General features: G+C 43.4%; 1 protein-coding gene across 3 annotated transcripts in view; it reads left to right on the top strand.

The window, feature by feature from the left end:
- Positions 1-9,639, top strand: part of Sap130 (Sin3A associated protein 130) — a 70,894-nt gene extending 61,255 nt beyond the window's left edge. Inside the window, exons 17-21 of one of the 3 annotated variants that reach the window (XM_028762738.1) lie at positions 2,049-2,297; positions 2,463-2,588; positions 5,847-5,950; positions 7,514-7,627; positions 8,740-9,639. In XM_028762738.1, the coding sequence (XP_028618571.1) occupies positions 2,049-2,297; positions 2,463-2,588; positions 5,847-5,950; positions 7,514-7,627; positions 8,740-8,898 (752 nt within the window). In that variant the 3' untranslated portion in view covers positions 8,899-9,639. The remainder of the gene's footprint in view (positions 1-2,048; positions 2,298-2,462; positions 2,589-5,846; positions 5,951-7,513; positions 7,628-8,739) is intronic. The other 2 variants (XM_028762740.1, XM_028762741.1) reach the window with 2 other exon arrangements.
- Positions 9,640-24,552: the final 14,913 nt, after the last annotated feature.

Genomic DNA, 24,552 nt, shown 5'->3' with positions numbered 1-24,552 from the left:
TTGGTTGGTTGGTTGGTTGGTTGGTTGGTTGGTTGGTTGGTTGGTTGGTTGGAGAGAGACAGGATCTCACTATGTGGCTCTGCTGTCCTAGAACTCACTGAAATCCACCTGCCTCTACCTCCCAAGTGCTGGGATTAAAGGCACACAATACCACCCCTTCAAAAATCAATTTTCATGCCAGGCGGTGGTGGCGCACGCCTTTAATCCCAGCACTTGGGAGGCAGAAGCAGGCGGATTTCTGAGTTCAAGAGTTTTAGGCCAGCCTGGTCTACAGAGTGAGTTCCAGGACAGCCTGGGCTATACAGAGAAACCCTGTCTCGAAAAAACAAAAAAAACAAAAAAAAATCAATTTTCATTAATGCCTTTGCTGCTGATGTGGAGGACACAAGCCCTCCCTATCCAGAGGAAAATCTCAACACATCTGATTTGAGAAATAAGAAGCTTCAGTTTGGAGAATGGAGGCCCATTCAGTGCTAGTCTGAGCATCTAACCACAAAGACATGATTGCTGTTGCTGATCTGAACTGCAACCCAGGTTAATATAGCAAAGCTTCTCAGCCATGAGATTCCTGAACACTAAAGCGTAAGACAATGGAGCCATATATGATGGAGCATGCCCTTAATCCCAGCAGTCAAGAGGCAAGGGCAGGAAGATCTCTTAAATTTGAGCTAGTCTGGTCCATATAGTGATGTATAAGCCAGCCAGGCTAAACAGTGAGACCTGTTTTGTGTTGTTTTTAATATATATATATATATATATATATATATATATATATATATATATATATACACACACACACACACACACACACACACACACATATATTGTGTGTGTGTGTGTACACAGAACAGACAAACTGAATGAATAAGTGTAGGAAAACACCAAAGAACAGTTTTAAGAAGAATCTAATGGGGATGTAAAAGTGGGGATGTAAAAGGAAGACAGTGACGCAAGACAACATACAAAGTAAGATTACAATTGTTGTTAGATATATGGATGTAAGAAATTATTCTTCCAAAGACATCTGGTCAGTGGCGCATTGCCTATAATCCAGCTACTCCTTTAAAAAGAAGAAATAAATAAATTAGTCTTTTAGTAGTTTGCAGGTATAAATGGCTTTGTCCTGATGATATTCTTTAAGCTGTGGAGAATCAAAGGTTTTATTCTAGGAAATCACTTCTTAAGTTCTTTCAGTCTGGGTAGAGTAGGCTGTCCATCCAGCAGTGTTCAGAGATTGTCCAAAGCTGTCAGCCTTTGTTGAAAAAATTGAAAAGGAGAGAATGTTTGGCCATCGTGCAAACAGGAGATAGAAAGTTGGGATATTGCTGTCATTTCCTTCTGACAGCAAAGGGGGAAGGGGATAGAGGTGTAAGGGGCAGAAAATGTAAAAGATTCCTGCCAGAGAACATGGTTTTAGCACACATGTTTGCAAGGCTAAGTAACATTGGTAGTTGTCTCTATCTGCATTCATCTGTGCGTATACAGAAGAGTTGGGAACCAGACTTGACGTCTTAGGGTTTTGCTGAGTGACATGAAGCAAGAAGCTAAGGAGAACTGAGGCGGTTTACTAGTGGTGATGGTATAGGATATGACTGTTAGAAGACACGGGCTGGAGGGACGGCTCAGCAGTTAGGAGCACTGACTGCTCTCCCAGAGGTCCTCAGTTCAATTCCCAGCAACTATGTGGTGACTCAACTATCCGATGCCCTCTGCTGGAGCACGTGAAGACAGAGCACTCATATAAAGTAAATAAATAAATCTCTCTTTTTTTTTTTTTTAAAGTAACAGGTTACGATTTGTAAGCCCAAGCTATGTGATCCATCCTAGTTCAGATTAGTGTTAACTTTCTCACTCCAAAGGCATTTTATCTGCTGAATGATGGGAAGCAGTTCACAGCTCCTGCCCCAGTTAGAATATGTGACATACTGCCAGGCCTGTAAGAAACCTCTATACCTGTTAGCCCTCTGACTGTCTTCATAATTGGTCTTCTTGAAATCAAGTGAAACCTTCCAGAGTGTTCATTGGTGTGTGTGATCCCTCCCCAACAGCAGTCCCTCCTCTGGCTACCAACACCGTGTCTCCATCTCTTGCTTTGCTGGCAAGCAACCTGTCCATGCCTCCAAGTGACCTCCCACCTGGTGCCTCCCCACGGAAAAAACCTCGAAAGCAGCAACATGTGATCTCAACAGAGGAGGGGGATATGATGGAGACAAACAGCACAGACGATGAGAAGTCCACTGCCAAAAGTCTCTTGGTAAAGGCTGAGAAACGCAAGTCTCCTCCCAAAGAGTATATTGGTAAGAGCACTGAGTCAATGCCAGCCAGTTGTCGCCTACCTTTCCCTAAGTCAGAAGCCCATCTCAGTTTGTCACTTGCATCTCTGTTACTGCACTTGAACTTTGGGGATTATCTAAGATCTATACTAGGCCATTTAATGTCTTCTTGTTTTCTCTTTTGAACAGATGAGGAAGGTGTGAGGTACGTCCCAGTGCGACCAAGACCTCCCATTACTTTGCTTCGTCACTATCGGAACCCCTGGAAAGCTGCTTATCATCACTTTCAGAGGTACAGTGACGTCCGGGTCAAAGGTTAGTTTCCTCAGAAACATCTAGTACTGATCATGTAATGGTATAAACATATAAGCTATGTTGTAATTGCAGTAAAAATTAGAATCACAGTTCTCTGATTTCCAACAAAAATATGTAAAACCCAATATAGCAATAGAACATTATTCTTCGCCCCTAGAAAGCTGTGTGTTTATTGAAATCCCAGTGAAGTAGATAAGGAGCAGCCTTGGTTTTATTTAATTCTGTGTTAACAGCTTCCCAAGTACTGATACATTAACTTGTTTGGTTCTCCCCAAGAGAGGAGCCTGTAATTGTATTGCAGTTTAACATAGTCAGAGGTGCAATGTGCTTTCTACAATGCTAAAACAATTATACACTTATATTTTTTTCCTAAAGATCTTTTATCAACACATATATGGAACACTTAGAATGACCTAGGGGAAAGACTAGAAAGATGATGCAGTGGTTAAGAGCACTGGTTGCAGCCAGCTGTGGTGGCACACGCATTTAATGGTGGCACTAGAGAGGCAGAAGCAGGTAGATCTCTGTGAGTTCGAGACCAGCCTGGTCTACAAAGTGAGTTCCGGGACAGACAGGGTTGTTCCACAGAGAACGCTACAGTGCTTAAATTATTGTGTGTCTCAGAAAACCAAAAAAGAAAAAGCACTGATTGCGTTTATATTGGACCTAGTTCAGTTCTCAGCACCTACATGTGGCTCAATATAACTGCAAGATAACAGGATAACTACAGTTCCAGGGGTCCAGTGCCCTCTGCTGGCCTCTGTGGACACCAGGGATGCATGTGGTACATACGCATAAAGGAAGATAAATGGATGGATGGATGGATAGATAGATAGATAGATAGATAGATAGATAGATAGATAGATAGATAGACAGACAGACAAACTGCTCCAGCATAAATGCTTGTTATTTTGTTTTGTTGAACTTTAGTAAATTTTTTTAAATGTACATTGGTGTTTTGCCTGCACGTGTGTCTGTGCAAGGGTGTCAGATCCCCTGAAACTGGAGTTATGGACACATGTAACTGGACCTGGGTCCTCTGGAAGATCAGCCAGTGCTCCCAACTGCTGAACCGTCTCTCTAGCCCTAGTATGACATTTTAATAAGCCCACATTTAATGAAAATGGTTGGTAACTTTGAAAATATTTCTACTTATGGTCTTCTAAGTATCACTCATCTCCAATATAATAAATACATGGAGAGCTGTGCATTTCCAGAAATTGATCACACTGTTCTGTTTCCATAAATTCAACTTGGAAACTTATATGGTAGTTTTCTTGGTCTCACAATGAGTCTGATTTGAACAGTTTAGTATCTTATGTCAAAGATCAGAGTACCTCTTAAAAAAGTAATCTAAGCCAGGCAGTGGTGGCGCACACCTTTAATCCCAGCACTTGGGAGGCAGAGGCAGGCGGATTTCTGAGTTTGAGAGTTCGAGGCTAGCCTAGTCTACAGAGTGAGTTCCAGGACAGCCAGGGCTACACAGAGAAACCCTGTCTAGAAAAACCAAGCAAACAAAAAAAAAGTAATCTAATATTTTAAGTAAGTTTGTAGTTTTTTGTTAGGCCACATTCATAGTTAATAACATGCCATGGTCTGGGTACATGTGCAAGATTCCACAACCTCCAAAAACAGTGCCACTAGCTGGAGACCAAGTGTTCAAACACGTGGGACCTGAGAGCTGGGGACTGGCAGAGTGCTTGTGTAGCATGCATGCACTGCACACTGGGTTCAGTCTCCAGCACTGATAAAGCCCAGTGTGGTAGGTGTTCACCGCCACTGCCAATGCTTAAGAAGCTGGGATAGATGGATTTGTATGTTGGAGGCTAGCCTGGAATACATGGGACCCTGTCTCAGAAAACAAACAAACATGAGTCTATAGGGAATATTTCACATTCAAACCATAAGAAAAATATATAACTAGTTGATAAACGACTTAAGGACTAACAACAAGAAAAAGTAAGTCTATGCATGCTCACAGTACAGACTCAGAGTTTTTCTTTTTAATTGTTAATTTGCAAATATCAGCTTGTCCACATTCAGAGGGCCAGTCATATTGTGGAATTCTCAGAGATCAGAGTATTGATCAGCAGTGGAAAAAAAAACAAGCCTCATACCACAATAATTGTGTAACTGTAAATGTTCAGAGTCAAGCCTGGGAACATTTTAACCCATGCTAAGTAAAGACTAGCTGACCGTGACAGATGGCATATGTCCCTGATATCTCTCATTGGGCATCTAGCCAGATTGCTGAGTCAAGTCTATGATTATAGATACAAGCTAAGAAAACCAGTGAAACACACAAAAACTGAAAAGAATAAAGAGAGAACACAGGGATGAAATGGTACACATCGTGTAGCCGTTCAGAGCACAGCCCTTCAAAGTATATAATCTAGAAAGGGAAGAAGTAGCTTTCCATTGAAGATGCCTACTGAGAAATGCCTCAGTGCCAACTGTGGTGATGAAGACTAACGGTTAGGTGCAGAACATGTGTGAGGCCTGCTGGATAATAACTAAGCCTTTTTTATTGTTTGAAGCACCACCTGGCTTGTATCCCAGACGAGCCTTGAACTTGTGACCTTCTGCTTCAACCTTTCAGGTATTGGGATTTCAGGTATGCACCAGTGCCTGTGAAAGGACAAGACATGATGGCTCATGCCTGGAATCCCAATGCACAAGAAGCTGAGAAGGATCATCAGTTGGAAGCCAGCCTGGGCTTCTCATAAGTTCTGGACCAGCCTGGGTTTAGGCTATAGCTCAGCTAGTAGACTACTTGCCTAGCCTGCAACAATGCCTGAGTTCAGTTCCCAGCACCACTGGGAGGCAGGCAGAGTTGCACGCCTCTGCAATCCAGGACTCAGGAAGTAGAGGCAGGAGAGTCAAGAGTTTAGGGGTCAGCCTAACTACAGCATTTTTTTTAAGATTTATTTATTTCATTTATATGAATACACTGTAGCTGTCTTCATACACACCATAAGAGGGCATCAGATCCCATTACAGGTGGTTGTGAACTACCTTGTGGTTGCTGGGAATTGAACTCAGGACCTCTGGAAGAACAGTCAGTGCTTTTTAACCACTGAACTATCTCTCCAACCTTTATTCATGTTCTTAATGGCTCCTATTCTACCTGATTTAATACAGAAGATGTTTGAGGAAAGAAATTCTGATAAGATATTGACACTTAAGCTACTTGAACCCAAATGATTTTGCTTTTATAACAAATGAAATCTACTTACTTTGCTCTGTATGTGATTCCAGAGGAGAAAAAAGCTATGCTACAGGAAATAGCTAACCAGAAAGGAGTGTCCTGCCGTGCACAAGGCTGGAAAGTCCACCTCTGTGCTGCCCAGTTACTACAGCTGGTAAGTGCAATTCTGCTGGTTGTTGTGTTGTGCCAAAAAGGTAACCCAATAGGTAGCCTGCCGGCAGTACCCTAGGCCCTGGGTTTGATCCTCAGCGCTGCCTGAAGTGGGGTAATAAAGGCACACAGGCCTGTATAGTCCCACAGTTAAGCAAGTTTTATCTATTGCATGGTGATTATAATTACTCGTTTGTTTACTTGTTTATTTAATAGAGGTGAGTCAAAGGACAACTCTTGGGAGTAGGTTCTCTCCTACCATGTGTGTCCTAGGGGATCAAACTCCGGTCATGCTGCTTAGGAGCAAGTGTCTTTACTCACTGAGCCATCTATCCAGGCCTACATTTGAATTCTGATTCCCAGACCAAAATATATAAAAGTGCTGTGGTGTAAGACTTGAAGTTAAACTTGAATGTTAGGTCTGTCAGGACATAGGAAATGAGGAGAGCCTTGAGTGACTTTCCCATGAGCCTCTTCTCCCTACCACTCTGCTTTCTCAAAGAAGGTTCGACAGCCAACCAGCCCCCTTACCATGAGCCACCACACATTTTGCTTCTTACCAAGAACAGACTTCAATGAGCTACCAGCTCCTAGTAGGACACACAGACCCGAGCCATCTTGCTTTAGGAAACAGACAGGAGTCCTTTCTACAAAGCCTGCCTCCCACAGCTCCTGCTCACTCATTCTGTCCCTGAGAGCATCCCATGTTGCCCCCTAGGTGCACTGTACCCTATTCTCCTGGCTGATGAATATTAACTGTACCCTCTGTCATCTGTCCAGTGGTAGAGTTTACATGAACCCCGTCCCCCATTGCCACAACCCTGGGACAGGAATTTAATCATGTGAGTGAAGGGAAAGCAGCCACAATAGCCTCACAGCATGGGTAATAGTGATCTCAAGAGCATTTCCTACTGAGTCTCAAAGCACAAGTGCTGCCACACACCAGAATCATAGTATTTATTTTTGAAGCTGAGATTGGAAAGTCTTTTGTGTTAGAGGCCAGCCTGAGCTACCTAGCAAGGTACTGCATAAGGAAAAGGGTGACAAATGCCATGTAGCCACTTGTAAGGTGCTTATCTAGAATGCAGGGAGCTTTGAGTTTGGTCCTCAGCACTATACAAACTGGATGGAAAGCACAGTCTGTGATCCAGTGGGCTCCGTTCAGAGGCTTACTTGGCTGCCTGGTAGATTTAAGGTCAGCCTGTGATACATGCAGCTCTTTTGGAAAAAACACCATTAGATTTTGGCTAGGGTTAAATTAATATAAAATTATATTTCTGTAAAAATGATAGCTATTTTTCAAGTGAATTATGGATTTAGTATAGTATATCAAAGTTATCTTTGAAGATGGACTATATGATCTATGGCAGATTATAGCATAATATAGAGTATTTATTGGTTCATTCCTTTATTGTTTGTTAATATTTGTGCCTTAGTCCCTGTAAGCAAGGTCTTTATCACCAGAGTTCTCTTACAGTAGCTCTCAGAGTATCCAGGTGGCATGTTTGCTTCAGATTGGCACAGAAAAGTGTCCAAAGTCACAGTATTTCCCTCTTGTGTATTGCAGACAAATCTAGAACACGACGTTTATGAAAGACTTACCAACCTACAGGAAGGGATTATCCCAAAGAAAAAGGCAGCAACTGATGACGATCTGCACCGAATAAATGAGCTGATACAGGTTTGATGTCCTCCTCCTTCAGAGTCCTTGGTCACCTTGGTCACATCTTTTTTTTTTTTTATGTATTCTTACCAGCAGCCTCCCTAGCCACAGGCATTTTGTTTGCTTGTTGATTATTTTGTTTATTAATAATTTTGTTATTAAGTTTTGAGATTGTGTTTTAGTTACATTTCTGTCTTCCTTTTATTCTAACTTTACCATACCATTCCCCACTACAAGTGCCTTTGTACAAACTCATTTGCTTCAGTGTACATTAGTAGAGGTACTTAGCCATTTTTTTATTTACTTTATTTTTTTAGAGGGTGTGTGTGTGTGTGTATGTAGATATAGGTGTCTGCAGAGACCAGAAGAGGATGTTGGATCCCTTGAACTGGAGTTACAAACAGTTGTGAGCCACCTAACATATGACTGAGAAACAAATTTAGATTCTTCTAAAGAACAGCAAGCACTCATAGCTACTGAACCAATCTCTCCAGCCACCTGGAGATTCTTTTTCTTTATCTTTTTTTGTCTCACTCCCTTCTTCCCAATTTGTATCCTTTCTACATTAATATCTTTTCCCAGTAACCTCTTGAGTTGCATCAGAATGGTGGATGTTTGCAAAAATTTGTGCATCTTACCAGTGAGCCTAAGACCTTCCCAGCCACAGGCTTCTAGTCAGGTTGAAAGTATCAGACATGGCTTCCCTCATGTGGAGCCAGCACAGATCCAGTCAGAAGCAGTTTCCTCTAACAGACTTTCTACTGTGTTATCACTGAGCTCAGTTTGTCTAGGCACTTGGTATTGTTGCACAGCGTCTACAAAATAAGTAAGACTAAAGTAACTGAATGTTGATGACAGTTCTCCCAACACCGGAAGGCCTAGTCAGCAGGTACAAAGTGCACTTCCAGCTTGATTTCCCTTTGTCCTTTTACCAACTCATTCAGCATCCTTAGCAATAATAGTCTTACAAACTAGTTCTAGTTGGACCATCAGGCCTCCCTAGAGTTCCCCAAGAACTGAAAGGGAGAGTCTCGTCACCTTTGATCATGCCTCTGCCCTGAGCCAACAGTCCTCTAAAAGTCATTTCATCTCGGTGACATCAGGTAACAGTGTGTCTTTTTCTGTCTCAGGGGAACATGCAGAGGTGTAAACTAGTGATGGACCAAATCAGTGAAGCCAGAGACTCTATGCTTAAGGTTTTGGATCACAAAGATCGGGTCCTGAAGCTCCTCAACAAGAATGGGACTGTCAAGAAAGTGTCAAAATTGAAGCGAAAGGAGAAGATGTAGACTCAGAAGAATCAGGACTTGGAAACAGAACTTATGAAGAATGATGCTGCGGGGGCATGGGGAGAGGGCTTTGCTACCTTGACAATGGAACATTGAAATGCAGGACACTTTCCTTCATTCACTTTGGAAGCAGATCTTGTGGCACAGAAGGATCAGAACTGGACTGACGTGCCGAGTCCTCCTTCCCCCAGGCACATGCCTATTACACCTCAGTTTTCAGGGACTCCAGATTCTTGGTGACACACATGGCCCGCTGAGTTTTCAGCCTTTCAGTCCATAGACTGTATTTATCTGGTGGATTCCTGCACAGCCTGAGCTGAGCCTGGACTGAAAGTATCCACTTGGACAATCCGTTCTCTCTAGACTAAACATAAAACCTCTTCTTACCCTAGTCAGTCAGATCTCCTGTTTGACCATCCAATGCCCAAATTGGCCTTCTACAGTGATGCCGCAGCACCCAGAGAGCCGCCACAGCTCACGGGAAAGGATTCCAGCAATCAATTCTTGTCATTTATTTTCAAAAGAACCATTTCCAAGTGATACTGTTACATCGTCTGTCCTGCCTGTGTCAGAGCTGGATTCTTGTGGAGGTTGAGAGCAGACACACTAAGCTGCTCTGGAATCCTGTTCTAGAGATCCTTTTCAGTTATCTGTACTTCCCTGCTGGTGTGATGCTGTTAACCATATGTACCACGCATCTCCAAACATTAATAAAGGACTAGAAGAGGTTTTTATAGATGAGCAGTTTGCCTCTTTCTAACAAGCACTTCTGAGATGTTCACTCTGCTACAATTACAGTGTTCGGCTCCTGGGCAGAAGTGTTGTTCCACATTGAGTTCCACTTATCCCAGTAATCTGATGATGTTTTTAGTGGTAAAGTCTGTTGACCCTTGTTTGTCTTAAGTAAGCCTGATATAATGCCAGGCACACCATTAATCCCAGCACTGGGGAGGCAAGGGCAGACAGATCTCTGTTTGAGGCTAGCCTGGTCTACAGAGTAAATTCCAGGTCAGTCAGGCCACACAGAGAAACAGTGTCTCAACAATGACAACGATGATGACAGTGGTGGTGACGATGGTGATGATGATGATGAGCCTACTATAACTCGGTAGACTGTGGTGCCATACCAGCAGAGGCTGTGGGGTTGTGAATGACACCCCCAGGTGAGTAGATTTTCTTCATGGGATTGTAAGGAATCTGAAGGAATCTGTGGTATGATAACCAGTCTTGATTTCTCTGTTTGTGTATGTATTTATTTAGGGAAGGGGACATGCACAGTGGTGTGTGTGTTCATGCACTTGCCTGTGTATGTGCAGGTGTAAACAGAAATCAGCATCACATCAGATACCTTCCTGTTTTCATTCTCCACTCTGTATTATCTTGGTTTTTCGACACAGTTTCTCTATGTACTTCTGATTGTCCTTGAACTTGCTCTGTAGATCAGAATGGCCTCAACTTGGATCTGCCTGCCAATGTGCACCACCATGTTCAACCACATATATGTATTTGAATATGCGTATATATCCTCAGTGTAATCTGTTGAGTTTATGTGATGTTACTGTTATCCATTTGTTTTCAGAGATGGCTGGCACTGTATGACCAGTTGGTGTGCTGTTCCCTGGGAAGGACCACCTCTATTTGTATCCGGTTGAGGCCTCATGGGCTTTTCTCCACGCAGTTTGGCATATTCCTTGGTGTTATCCATGTCCAACTCAAATGTTTCTTTTTTTTTTTTTTTTTTTTTTTTTTTTTTTGGTTTTTCGAGACAGGGTTTCTCTGTATAGCCCGGGCTGTCCTGGAACTCACTCTGTAGACCAGGCTGGCCTCGAACTCAGAAATCTGCCTGCCTCTGCCTCCCGAGTGCTGGGATTAAAGGCGTGCGCCACCACCGCCCGGCTCAAATGTTTCTTAAAACACAAATCAGAAATCACCTTAATGCCAGCTATCATGACTTGTACCTGTAATTCCAACATATGGGAAATAAAAGCAAAGGTGTTAGGAGTTCTAGGTCACCCTCCAAGACACAGTAAGCTTGAGACCACCATAGGATACATGATGTACATTCGGGTAAAACACTCCAAGTGAATAAATAATAAATAAATAAACAAATAAATAAATAAATAAAATTACTCTGTTGGGTATGGCAGTAGATGTCTGCAGTGCCAGCTTCTAGGAATCAAGAGGTAGAAAGAATTTAAAGATATACTATACTATGTACCAAAACATTTCCCAAAACAATCAACAAAAAAAATGTATATTATGCAAAACATGGTAGTTCGTGCCTTTAATCCCAGCCCTCAGGAGGCACAGGCAGGCAGGCAGGCAGATCTCTGAGTTCAAGGCCAGCATCGTCTGCAGAGCAAGTTCCAAGACAGCTATACAAAGAAACCCTCTCAAAAAAGTATATACTTACAATGAAGTTTTTGGGCTAGATGGAGAGGTGGTCCAGTGGTAGGAGTTTCTAGTGTTCTTGGGAGAGCTTAAGATGCCAGCAGCTGACAGCAGGAAGATGCAGTGAGGTAGCAGAACAGCACTCAGCATTTCCATGTTAGCTAAAATAATATTTTTTTTTTAAGATCTCATCACATGCATGCTAAACCAGGAACCCCTTGGATGTTCATAACCCCAGCTGTAAGGGGCAGAAACAAGAGAATTGCTGGGGCTTACTGACTGCCGGCCTAATTGGAAAAATGCCAGGCTCAAGTCTGCCTCAAAGGACTAGGTAGAGAGCTATAGAGACACCAGATGCTTCTGCTGGCCTCCATGCATGCTCATGACAAACAAACAAACTCTATAGGCCAGTGAGATGATTGAGTTTGCCTCACAAACCCAACTACCTGAGTTTGACTCCAAGGAACCCAAGACAGAAGTAGAGAGCTGACTCCACAAAGTTGTTTTCTTTTTTCTTTTCTTTCTTCCTTTTTTTGGTTTTTCCAGACAGGGTTTCTCTGTGTAGCCCTGGCTGTCCTGGAACTCACTCTGTAGACCAGGCTGGCCTCGAACTCAGAAATCCGCCTGCCTCTGCCTCCCAAGTGCTGGGATTTAAAGGCCTGCGCCACCACTGCCCAGCTTAAATAATATTTTTCAGAGCAACTGAAAGAGTTCAGACAGAGAGCTATTGAGTCCTTAATGACAAAACCGTGAGAGTGGATCTATCTGAGAAAGAGGGAGGTGGGTTTGGGGGGGAGAGGACTGTGGTAAGGGTTTCATATGTGAGAGGAGAATATGTTTTTTAAAAAGCAAAGATGCTGAAGTGTAGCTCTTCACCATTGGCTTCTGGCGGAGTTGGGGTGTGGGGATGGACTCAATTTTTTTTTTAAGAGGCTGGCCACTGGTAGTTTGACTATGCTTCAATGAATATATGAACAACACAAATTGCACTTGGTATGGGAGGTAGACCTGGGAGAATGTGAACCATGTATGATCAGGCTGCATTGCACAAAACTCCCAAATTAATAAGAATATTATGTGGGGGGGGGGTGTGGTGTTCTTGCAGAGTGCCCAAGTTTGATTCCTAGAGCCCATGTCAGTTGGCTCACAACTGCCTGTCCAGGGGATATCAGTGCCTCTGACCTCCAAGTGCACTCTCATTTATGTGAACATACTCTATACACACAACTTTTAAAAAGTAATGAAGTTCTCACACGTACTCTAATGTGAGTACAACATTTAAAAAGATAGATCCATCCATAGGGACAGAAAGAGCAGAAAGTGCACCTGGGGCTAGTGTGAAGGATCTAGAGACATAGAGTTAGGAAGTGGGAAGTGCAGACATAGGTGAGAGTCTTACAACACTGGGGTTGTAACTGAGTTACTTAACTGGAAAAGTAAACTAGTGTCTTGGTTTCTGTTACTGTGATAAACACGATGACCGATGGCAAACTGGGAAGAATGGGGTTTATTGTGCTTACACTTCCACATAATAGTCCCTCACTAAGGGGCAGGAACTCAAGGCAGGAACCTGGAGGTGGGAGTTGGTGCAAAGGCCATGGAGGGGTACTGCTTACGGCTTGCTCATACTGCCTTCTTATAGCACCCAAGACCACTTACCCAGAAATGGTGCTGTCCTCAGTCAGCTGGTACCTCCCACATCAACCATCAGTCCAAAAATGCCCAACAGGCCAAGCTGCTAGGAGCGTTTTCTCAATTGGCTCACAACTGCCAATTGTGAAAATTCTTCTAAACAAACTTTAACTTATGTCAAATTGACATAAAACTCCCCAGCACACATAGTGAAAAGGGAAAATGTTACGTTCATTTCACTCCACAGAGAAACCATGTCTTAAAAAGCAAAAACCAAATAGCAATGAAAATAGACACCATGAGTTTAAAAGAGAGCAGATGCCAGGCAGTGGTGGCGCACGCCTTTAATCCCAGCACTTGGGAGGCAGAGGCAGGCAGATTTCTGAGTTCGAGGCCAGCCTGGTCTACAGAGTGAGTTCCAGGACAGCCAGGGCTACACAGAGAAACCCTGTCTCGAAAAACATAAATAAATAAATAAATAAATAAATAAATAAATAAATAAATAAATAAATAAGAGAGCAGGTTAAGGGTATATGAGATGTAATTAAGAAATTAATAAGGGGCTGGTGAGATGGTTCAGTGGTTAAGGGCACTGACTCCTCTCCCAGAGGTCCTGAGTTCAGTACACAGCAACCACATGGTGGCTCACAAGCATCTGTAGTGGGGTCCGATGCCCTCTTCTGCTGTGTCTGAAGACGGCTGCAGTGTACTCATGTACATTAAAGAAGTAAATCAATTAATAAATAAACTTTAAAAAAAAAGAAATTAATACTGAAAAGAGTATACAACTTTACTGGGCACAGTGGCGCATCCCTTTCATCCCAACACTCAGGAGGCAGGCAGGTAAGTGGATTTCTGTGAGTTCAAGGTCAGCCTACCTAGTAGTCTACTTAGACTATAACTAAAAAGAAGTATTATATAGCTTATATTTACATATTAATTTTCATCTCAAGATTTGATTAGTGTGTTATTCTCTAATAGTTGTATGGAATTAAGTTTATCTGTGTGTAAGTTTATGTCATCTGCCTACAAACTTTCTTCTCCCATATGTGTATTTGCTTTTGTTAAAACTCTTCTTCTGAATAGAAGCCACAGAAATGTGTATTGTCTTGAGCCTGCTTACAATGGAAAACCTTTTGGTCTTCGTCACTATCATGTTAGTTGTAGGTCCTTATTTCTGTGTAGAGATTTTTGTTTATTTTATTGGAAAATAGGATCTCATGCAGCCCAGGCTGACTTCAGACTCGTTGTGCATCTAAGGTCTTGAACTATTTATCCTCTTGCCTTAGATCATTATTTTTCAAGAGCTTCAGAACATGAGTGTGTGTGTGTGTGTGTGTGTGTGTGTGTGTGTGTGTGTGCACGCACGCATTGGTTTTCTGAGACAGGATCTGAGACAGGATCTCACTAGGCTGGGCTGACACTCTGTACTCGAGATTAGCCTTGAACTCATAGCCAGTCCCCTGCCTTGGCCTACAGAGTGCTGAGAAAACAGGCACAGGTGAGCCACCATATTTCACTTTTCACAGGCTTGGTAAACTCACATTGTCTTTGTGACTGTGGCAGAGTGATGGCTATGTGTCACCAGTCATCATCAGCACCATGTTGTATGTTGCAGCTTGGGTCCATAGATGGGTGAGCACCAAGATGCAGGCAGCATTTTGTAAATAGCAGGCTACTAGTACTGAATGTGTGAGCCCCTGACGATGCTGCAGTCCACTTAGGTGTTATCTTACAAAACTGATACAAGTTTGAAGCTGGTCTTCTCAGAAATTGGATAGTCAAATTTTCAAGTCACTGGACCTGCCTCCAAGTTAAGAGCACTTCTCGCTCTTTCAGAGGACCCAGGTTCAACTTTCATCACCCACATAGGCTAACTCCAGTTCCAGGGCATCTGGCACGCTCCTCTGGCCTCCCTGAGCACCAGGCACACACATGGTACATAGGCATACATAGAGGCAAACATTCAGAGAAAATAAAACTTTTTTATTTCAAGTTACTTAAAAGATGTTTTGTAAAGCCTCTTTACTTTGCCTTTTTCAAATCACGAGATAGAAAGCATTGTCTCCTATCATACAGGCAGGAGAATCATGAGTTTAAAGCCAGCCTGGGGGCTGGAGAGATGGCTCAGTGGTTAAGAGCACTTGACTGCTCTTCCAGAGGTCCTGAGTTCAATTCCCAGCAACCACATGATGGTTCACAACCATCTGTAATGGGATCTAATGCCCTCCTCTGGTGTGTGTCTGAAGACAGCTACACTGTACTCATATACATTAAATAAATAAATAAATAAATAAATAAATAAATAAATAAATAAATGTTAAAAAAAAAAAAAGGCCAGCCTGGACTACATGATCCAAAGTGGACCAGAAGTAGAAATGGGATAAAACTCCATTGGTAGAGTTCTTTCCTAGCACATGGGAAGCTTCGCCTGTGTGTGTTTGCCAGCACTGAGTAAACTCAGTTGTGTTGGTGCACATCTGTAATACCACTAATAATGCAGTGGCATTAAAAGGTTCAGAAGTTCAGTCATCCTTGACTATATAGTAAGTTTGAGACCAGTCTGGACTATGTGAGATTCTGCCACAAAGAAAGGGAGGGAAGGTCTACAGGGTGAGTTCCAGGACAGCCAGGGCTATACAGAGAAATCCTGTCTCAAACCCCCCCCCACAAAAAAAAAGGGAGGGGAAGGAGGAAGGAAGGGGAAAAACAGAAAAAGTTATATTTAAAATTCAAGCATAATCACATCTGTAATCCCAGCACTCAGGAGGCTGAGGCAAGAGGATTGTAATGAGGACAAGGCCAGCCTGGGCTATAGAGTAAAAGCTATCTCAGCAAAACAAAAAGGAAGGTAAAGAGACAGCTTGGTGAGTAACATGTTTGTTGTGATTCGTGAGAACCTGAGTTTAGGTTTTCAGTACCCATGTAAAAGCCAGTTGTGGGTCACAGTTTTAGTTCCAACATTGGGAAATGGAGACAAACCCCCCGTGGGGCTTGCTTTGGTTTTTCAAAAGTCTTTCTCAGTAGCCCTGGCTGACCCAGAACTTGCTTTATAGACTAAGCTGATGTCAAACTCAGATATCCTTCTGCCTCTCCCTCCTGGGAGCTGGGATTAAGAGCACTCCAACCATGCTGGGCTACAAGAATCTCTTGGACCCAGCGAAGATGAGCACCACTGACAACTCCAGCACTGCCACAGTACCGAGCTCTCAAGCGGAGGCCTGGGGGAAGGCACAGACTCGGGTCATTCTTTATGAGAGAATGCCAAAGCTTTTACTGAGCAGGTTCAATATATACACCAAGCCAGAGAAGAAAAAACACAAACTCAAGGAAAAACAGGAACTCAACTGGGGGGCAATGGGATGTCAAGTGTAAATACCCTTCCTGGCACCATGCCTACATCAAGATGTTTTGATCTTAGAAAAACCGCAGAATGTTATATAGCCACCGGAGCTGCCTCACGTTCGGGGGTCACTTTGTAATGGCCTGTTCTGCTGCTCCGGTCCGTGGGTCAGGGCCTAGCAAGAGAGAGAGTGGGGACGGAGACTCGAAGAATGGAGACAAGACAGGGAGTCTGATCAAGTCTCTTCAAGTCTCTTTTATCCTGGGTATTTATACTACGTCATGTGCCTTGTATCGTGGAGACCACGTGCACCTTACTGCTGGCGGCACTAAACAGCAAAACAAGATATGTGAGAAAAACAAGATGTTTATCAGAGTGTGCTCAGCTGTTGTGGGCTGTTGAAAACAAGTCTCTTGTCAGGGTATATGGCTCGAGATGGCTGCAAAGATGATAGCTGCTTTTGGCTAGGTGTTGGCTCCGAACAATGTTACTTAGTAGACAGCAGAACATGGAAAGTCTCAGCCAGGGCATGGCAGCCCTTCAGGGTCCTACACACCACCACATTATCTGTGCAAATACAAAAACAGCAATCTTCTGAGTAGAGAGCAGACACTGTCCCAGTAATGCAGATTGTATCTTCAGTTTCCTTTTTACAGAAAAGCTTGAGGATATCCCCTGTATCAGAATGGACTGCCTGGTTTTGTATGTCAGTCTGACACAAGCTACAGTCATCAAAGAGGAAGGAGCCTCAGTTGAGGAAATGCCTCCGTGAGATCCATCTGTAAGACACATTCTCAATTAGTGATCTGTAGGGAAAAGCCCAACTCATGGTGAGTGGTCCCATCCTTGGACAAGTGGTCCTTTAAGAAAACAAGCTGAGCAAACTACATGAAGCAAGCCAATAAGCAACATCCCTCCATGGCCTCTGCATCAGCTCCTGCCTCCAGGTTCCAGCCCTATTAAGTTCCTGACCTGACTTCCTCTAATGATTAACTATGATCTGGAAGTACACAACAAATAAACCCTTTCCTCCCCAACTTGCTTTTTTGGTTCTGTTGCTGTTGTTGTAGCAGTAGAAACCCTAAGACGGTTCTCTACAAGAAACATTGGATACAAACAAACAGTTAAATAGAGTAGGATTCCTTGATGCTTTATCAGTCTTTAATGTTACTTGTCCCTTGTCCCTTGTGGGTTACTTCCCTGCATCCTCCCAGTTGGAGCCCATTCTCCATTATTCCGTCTCTGACTTAGATCATCTGTATTCTGCTACTCCTACCTCAAGCTCCCCACTTCGTCTATGGTCCTGCTTTCTGTGGTTACCCCATGGCGTATACTCACATCTGAGGATTTGTATCTAGGGACCACACGTGAGAGAACACTTCCTGAATTACCTCACTTAATAAAATTTTTGGCTCACAAATACTTGTAATTCTAGCTCCAATGGAATCAGCCACCATAACTTGGTCTCTGTAGGCACCCAAAAACACACATGTTCACACAGAGTCTCTCTCTCTCTCTCTCTCTCTCTCTCTCTCTCTCTCTCTCACACACACACACACACACACACACACACACACACACACAAGAATAAATAACAATGCCGGGCAGTGGTGGCGCACGCCTTTGATCCCAGCACTTGGGAGGCAGAGGCAGGCGGATCTCTGAGTTCGAGGCCAGCCTGGTCTACAGAGTGAGTTCCAGGACACCCAGGACTACACAGAGAAACCCTGTCTCGAAAACTCAAAAAGAAAAAAAAAGAATAACAAAAATTAAATAAAATTTTTGGGCTGGGTATGATAGTATCCACCTTTAATCCTCTCACTCAGGATGCACAGCAGACTGATCACCATGAGTTCGATACCAACCTGGTCTCAGTGAGTTCCAGGCCACCTACAGATACATAGTGAGACCCTGTCTCACTATAAAGTAGTGAAGTAATAAAATAATTACATTGTAATAAAGTAATTACAATGTTTAAAGTGTAGGGTGGGGGTGGGGGAAGAGAAGCCAGCCTTGGAGAGAAAGCTGAAAGAGCTCCAGCTGACCGTCTCCACTTCTGTGATTGGTTTATGCTAGAAGTTGTGAACACCCGGTTTGATTATATTGTCTTTTAGTTGTTATTACTTTATTTGGAAGCCTCACCGGAGAAGACACTCTGGCTCTGCCATTTCAAGTCTGGAACTCCAGCTGACTACCTCAGCAGGACTTCCTCATCGTCTGTTGTATGTTTTGAGCACCCAGATTGATCCTACCCATATTGTTAAATAGACTTGAGGGGACTGAAGAGGTGGCTCAGTGGTTAAGAGCACCTGCTGATCTTCCAGAGGTCCTGAGTTCAATTCCCAGCAACCATGTGGTGGCTCACAACCATGTGTAAAGGAATCTAATTCCCTTTTCTGGTGTGCATGAAAAACAGAACATATAAAAAATAAAGAAATAGAGTCTTTTTTAAAAAACAGACTTAAAATGAAAATGGTTGTAGGAAGTGAAGGATATTTTGTGTTGATAAATGTTCAATCTAGGTCTAGAATGACAGCTTAAAGATTAAAAGAACTTGATATTCTTCCAGAGGACCCAAGTTCAGCACCCAGGACGCATGTCATAACCACATGTAACTCTAGCACCAAGATAGCCAACTTTTTCTTCTGGCCTTTGAGGACACCCACACATGTGTGGCATCTACTCACACAGGCATATACATATAACATGTAAATTAAAATGTTTAATCCAGCAAGAACATACAGCATATAAATGTATTTGTATATAGCATGTAGCTCCAGAATGTGCAAAGCAAAACTGGCAGAATTGAAGCATATTTCCATATTTACACACTGCAGTCTTCCTCTCCTGTTAGTGAATAAGAGAGACAAAAGAGCCGTGGGGGCAGGTCAACAGCTGAAGCTACTTGCTGTGTGAACCTGACAACCTGTGTTTAATCCCTGGAACACATGAAAGGGTGGAAGGAGAGAACTAACCCCTGGAAGTTGTTCTCTGAAATGCCCATGTACACTGGCCATGTAGAGGATCTGCCTACTGTGGTAGTTGATCTTCCTTGTCAGCTCAAAAGGATCTGTTAGATTTGGATGCTTGAGCCAAGGCGGTGGTGGCGCACGCCTTTAATCCCAGCACTTGGGAGGCAGAAGCAGGCGGATTTCTGAGTTCAAGAGTTTTAGGCCAGCCTGGTCTACAGAGTGAGTTCCAGGACAGCCCGGGCTATACAGAGAAACCCTGTCTCGAAAAACCAAAAAAAAAAAAAAAGATTTGGATGCTTAGTCATTAGGAAGTAGCCTTACTTAATAGAGATTGGAAGTGTAGCCTTGTTGGAAGAAGTATGTCACTGGGGATGGGACTTTGAGGCTTCAAAACCCCGCACCAAAGCCCAGGTTTCTCTCTCCCACTCCTCCCTTTCTCTTTCTGTGTGTGTGCGTGTGTGCCTGCGTGTGTATGTGTGTGTGTGTGTGTGCGCACACACGTGCTCCTCTGACTGTTGTTGGTCTCTTATACATACAATATCACAATAATTGATAATTTTTTTTTGAGGTAGGGTCTCATTATGTAGGTCTGGCTGTCCTAGAATTTACTATGGCTGACCTTGAACTCACAGAGAGTTCAAACTCCTGAGTTCTAAGATATGTGTGCCACCACAGCCACCTAACAATAACATTTTAAAGATCAATAAGAAAATACAGACTTTGAACAATACTGCAAGTCAATCTGATCTAGCCCGCATACATAGCACACTCAGAGGGAACAAAAAGGGAGTTTATTAGATTGGCTTACACGGAAGGTCTGGGTAGTCCACCCATGGCTATCAGTCTGAGCTGGTACCTCAGCAACCACAATCTGGTGCTGAAAGCCTGGAAGCTCCCAAAGAGCTGCTGGTGGTAAGCAGACAGGTGACCCTGCTTTTTTCCTCAGACCTCTTTCCATCTGGTCTATTCCATGAATGATGCTACTTGCTTCGAGTGCAGATCGTCCCCTCTTAGTTAATCCTCTCTGGAAACTCCCTCACAGGCATACCCAGAGCTTTATCTCCTAGGTGATTCCAGACTGTCTTAGTCACTGTTCTGTTGCTGTGAAGAGACACCATGACCAAGGCAGCTTACAGAAGGAAACATTAAAAGTGGGCTTGCAGCCGGGCAGTGGTGGCGCACTCCTTTGATCCCAGCACTTGGGAGGCAGAGGCAGGCGGATCTCTGAGTTCGAGGCCAGCCTGGTTCTACAGAGTGAGTTCCAGGACAGCCAGGGCTACACAGAGAAACCCTGTCTTGAAAAAGAAAAAAAAAGGGGGGGGCTTGCTTATAGTTTCAGAGGCATGGTGACTCCATTATCATCATAGTGGGGGCATAGTAGGGACATAGGGAATATGGCGGCACACATGACACTGGAGCATAGCTGAGAGCTACACCCTGATCTGCAAACCAAGAGAGAGTGACTGGGAGACAGGAAAAGGAAAAGAGACAGAGAGAGCCTGGGCCTGGTTTGGGCTTTTGAAGCCTCAAAGCCCAGCCCCAGTGACACACCTCCTCCAACAAGACCACGCCTCCCAATCCTTCTCATCCTCTCAAACACTTCCACCAATGGGTAAGCATTCAAACATATGAGGCCGTGGAGGCCATTATCATTCAAACCATCTCACAGATCCTTTTAAGTGATAAGCAAGATGGACTATCACACCAGACAGGTACTCTAGCTCAGAGCTACATCTCCAGCCCTCAAGACCTAAGAAGGCAGAAATCATAGATGGGGTATAATCAACCACAATGAAATGAACCTAGAAAAGAGGAATACAAGTAAAGCTGGAGATTTTGCGAGTGCAGGAAAATTTAGTTCTTAATTGATAAAAATAATAATAATCCCGAAGGAAATTAGAAAGTATATCAAGTAAAAACAGCACAGTAGAGCCAAACTTATAGAATAATGAAGAAGGCTGCTGAGAGGGAAATTTACAGCCGTAAGTGATCAGTGTTGGTAAAAGAAGGTGTCTATAAATCAGTAACCTAAGGGACTAGGAATATGAGAGCAAACTGAGTCTCACCCAAGAAAGGATGATAAACTGGGGGTAATTGAAACAACAGAGCCGAAGTTTGAGGCACATATCAGTAATCCCAGCACTAGAATCTAATCAGGCCAGTATGGCTATAGCATGTCATGATAAAGACAGATAAGGTCAATGCCAGGAACCCATGGTGGAGGAGAGAACTAGCTCTCAAAAGTTGGCCTCTGACCTCCACATACACACCGTTACATGAGCATGCACAGGAGTGTGCATACACACACACACACACACACACACACACACACACACAAAATAGGTGTCTTAGGATTTCTGTTGCTGTGAAGAGACACCATGACCAAGGCAACTCTTATAAAGGACAACAGGTCGAGAGGTTCAGTCTATTATCATGAAGGCAGTAGCATGGCAGTGTGTAGGCAGTCGTGGTGTTAGAGGAGCCAAGAGTTCTACATCTTGATCAGAAGGCAGCCAGGAGAAGACTGGCTCCCAGGTGGCTAGGAGGAGGGGGTCTAAGCTCACCCCCACAGTGACATACTTCCTAAAAGTGCCACTCCCTGGGCCAAGCATATTCAAACCACCGCAATAAATAATACTTTTAGTTTTTTAAAGAGACTAGAGAGATGGCTCATGGTCAGAGCGTATGCTGGTTTTTCAGAGAACCCACGTTTGGTTCCTACCACCCATATCAAGTGGCTCTCAATCATCTGTAACTCCAGGGTGAGTCAAGGAAACAAAGAGCTAGAGGGGCACCTTCCTCTGGCTTCAATGTACAGGTACATGCAATTAGACACACGTGCACATATACTACACACACCACACACGTACATACCCATCCCAACACACAGACAGACTAAAAATAAATCATTTTAGGTTACTGAGATGGCTCAGCACATGAAGTACTTGCTAACATGTTGCCTGACAACATGAGTTAATAATCCCTGAGACCCATAGAGGTACAGGGAAACCCCTCACCTCTATATGTGCGCACCAACACACATGTAACCGACACACACAATGATAATAGTAAGTTAAAAGCGCCACTGTGCTAGATGAGCTCTATTAGTTTTTGTGCTGGAGACCAACCCCTCAGCCCCGCACTTGCTAGGCAAGCACACCTACCCGTCAGCTTGATTCACAACCCTTCTGGGGTTTCCTTGGTTTTGTTTAAAGACTTACTCTTATTTTATGTGTATGAATATTCTGCATGCATGCTTGACAGTGCACCACATAAATGCAGTGCCTGTAGAGGTCACAAGAAGAGGTAGGATACCTAGTACATGGAGTTACCTACTACATGGAGTTACCTAGTACATGGAGTTACCTAGTACATGGAGTTACCGGTAGTTTTGAGCCACCATGTGGGGGCTGGGAAGCAAAACCAAGACCTATGCAAGGTTAGTATGTGCTCTTAACCACTGCGCCATCTCCCCAGTCCCTATTTCTGTTTCTTTAAGACAGGCTCACAGTTTAGGTGTGTTAGCCTAAACTCACTACAAAGCCAGGCTGGCTTCAAACTGGTTACCCTCAGACTCCCTATTCTGAGATTATAGTCATGAGCCACCTCCCCTCAACTATTTTCATATAGGCAGCAGCAAATTCCATTTTCTTTATATTTAAACATGATGTCAGGAAATTAAAAACCTAACTGGGGGAGTTACTGAAGGTTATTGGAAACCATTAGGTTTGGGGGGTTGTTTTGTTTTGTTTGTTTGTTTTTTAACTACCAAAGCCAAATTGTGATAAGACCCGTAATCCTAGCACTCAGGAAATGGAGGCAGAAGGATCGAGAGTCCCATGTGAGCCTGGCTAGAACCAAACCAAACCAAAACAAACAAAACAAAATCAGTGCAGCGGCATGCCCATGCAACCAGAGCACCTAAGGGATGCAGGAAGAGTGAGTTAAATTTGAGGTTAGACCGAGCTACATAATCTGTACCAGAGTGATTCAAACTAGAGAGGTGGAAAAGCTGACTGTGGTGGCCAGCTACAATCCCAGGACTTTTGAGGAGGCAGGATCAGCCCGGACTATATGAAAAACATGAGGTGTAGGGGAAGAGGGAGTGTGTTTTATCTCAATGATACCGCACTGTCTAGCATGCAGGAGGCCCTGACGTCAGTCCTAGGCCTAGGGAAGGTTTGGGCTGGGGTGAAATGTAAAGATCTTACCACTGTTTCATTTCAGCTTTGCCGTCTATCAGTTTTACTACTTCCTGTCTCCTCCACCCTCATGTTTATTGATGCTTCCCTGTGTCTAGCTCACTTCAGGAAAGAACAGAACTAGGGGAGGAGAGATGGCTCTGCACTTAAGAAACCTTGGTTCCTAGCACCATTGTCAGGTGGCTTGCACCCATCTGAAATTCCTACTCCAGGAGATCCGACACCTTCTTCTGGCCTCTGAAGGTACCTACCTGAACACACCTGGCATAGAAACGGGCACATGGACGGACAGACACACACACACATACACAAAATCTTAAAAAAAGAAACTCTTGAGGCTTTTTTTTTCTTTTTGTGTTTGTTTGTTTGTTTGTTTGTTTGTTTAGACAGGGTTTCATGTGGTCCAGAATAACTTCAAATTCACTATTTAACCCAGGTTGGCAGTGAACTCAGAAACCTTCTGTCTCCATCTCCCAAGTGCTGGAACTATAAGCATGTACCACAATATCTGGGGTTTTTGTTTTTTTGTTTTTGTTTTAATACATACATACATACATACATACATACGTATGTATGTATATGTGTATATACACATATATACATACATATGTACATATGTGTGTGTGTGTGTAAGTACACTGTTACTGTCTCCAGACACACCAGAAGAGGGCATCAGATCCCATTACAGATGGTTGTGAGCCACCACGTGGTTGCTGAGAATTGAACTCAGGACTTCTGGAAGAGCAGTCAGTGCTCTTAACCTCTGAGCCATCTCTCCAGCCCACAACACCTGGTTTTTAATTGTTTTAAACACCAGGATCTCTAATATTAATATTTGGTTTTTTTTTTCGAGACAGGGTTTCTCTGTGTAGCCCTGGCTGTCCTGGAACTCACTCTGTAGACCAGGCTGGCCTCGAACTCAGAAATCCGCCTGCCTCTGCCCGCCAAATGCTGGGATTAAAGGCATGCGCCACCACCACCCGGCCTCTAATATTAATATTAATGTATTATCAATGTAAGTTTAATATAGGCTTAAAGTTAACAAAAGGAGGTGTCTGCCAACCCCCAAGTAGATTCACAGAATTTCTCTTTTTTTCTTTTAAGGCAGGATTTT

The sequence above is a fragment of the Grammomys surdaster genome, unplaced genomic scaffold (assembly GCF_004785775.1).
Source record: "Grammomys surdaster isolate TR1022 unplaced genomic scaffold, NIH_TR_1.0 135, whole genome shotgun sequence".
In the NCBI taxonomy this organism is placed as follows: Eukaryota; Metazoa; Chordata; class Mammalia; order Rodentia; family Muridae; genus Grammomys; species Grammomys surdaster.
This window is presented reverse-complemented; position numbering and strand designations above follow the sequence as displayed.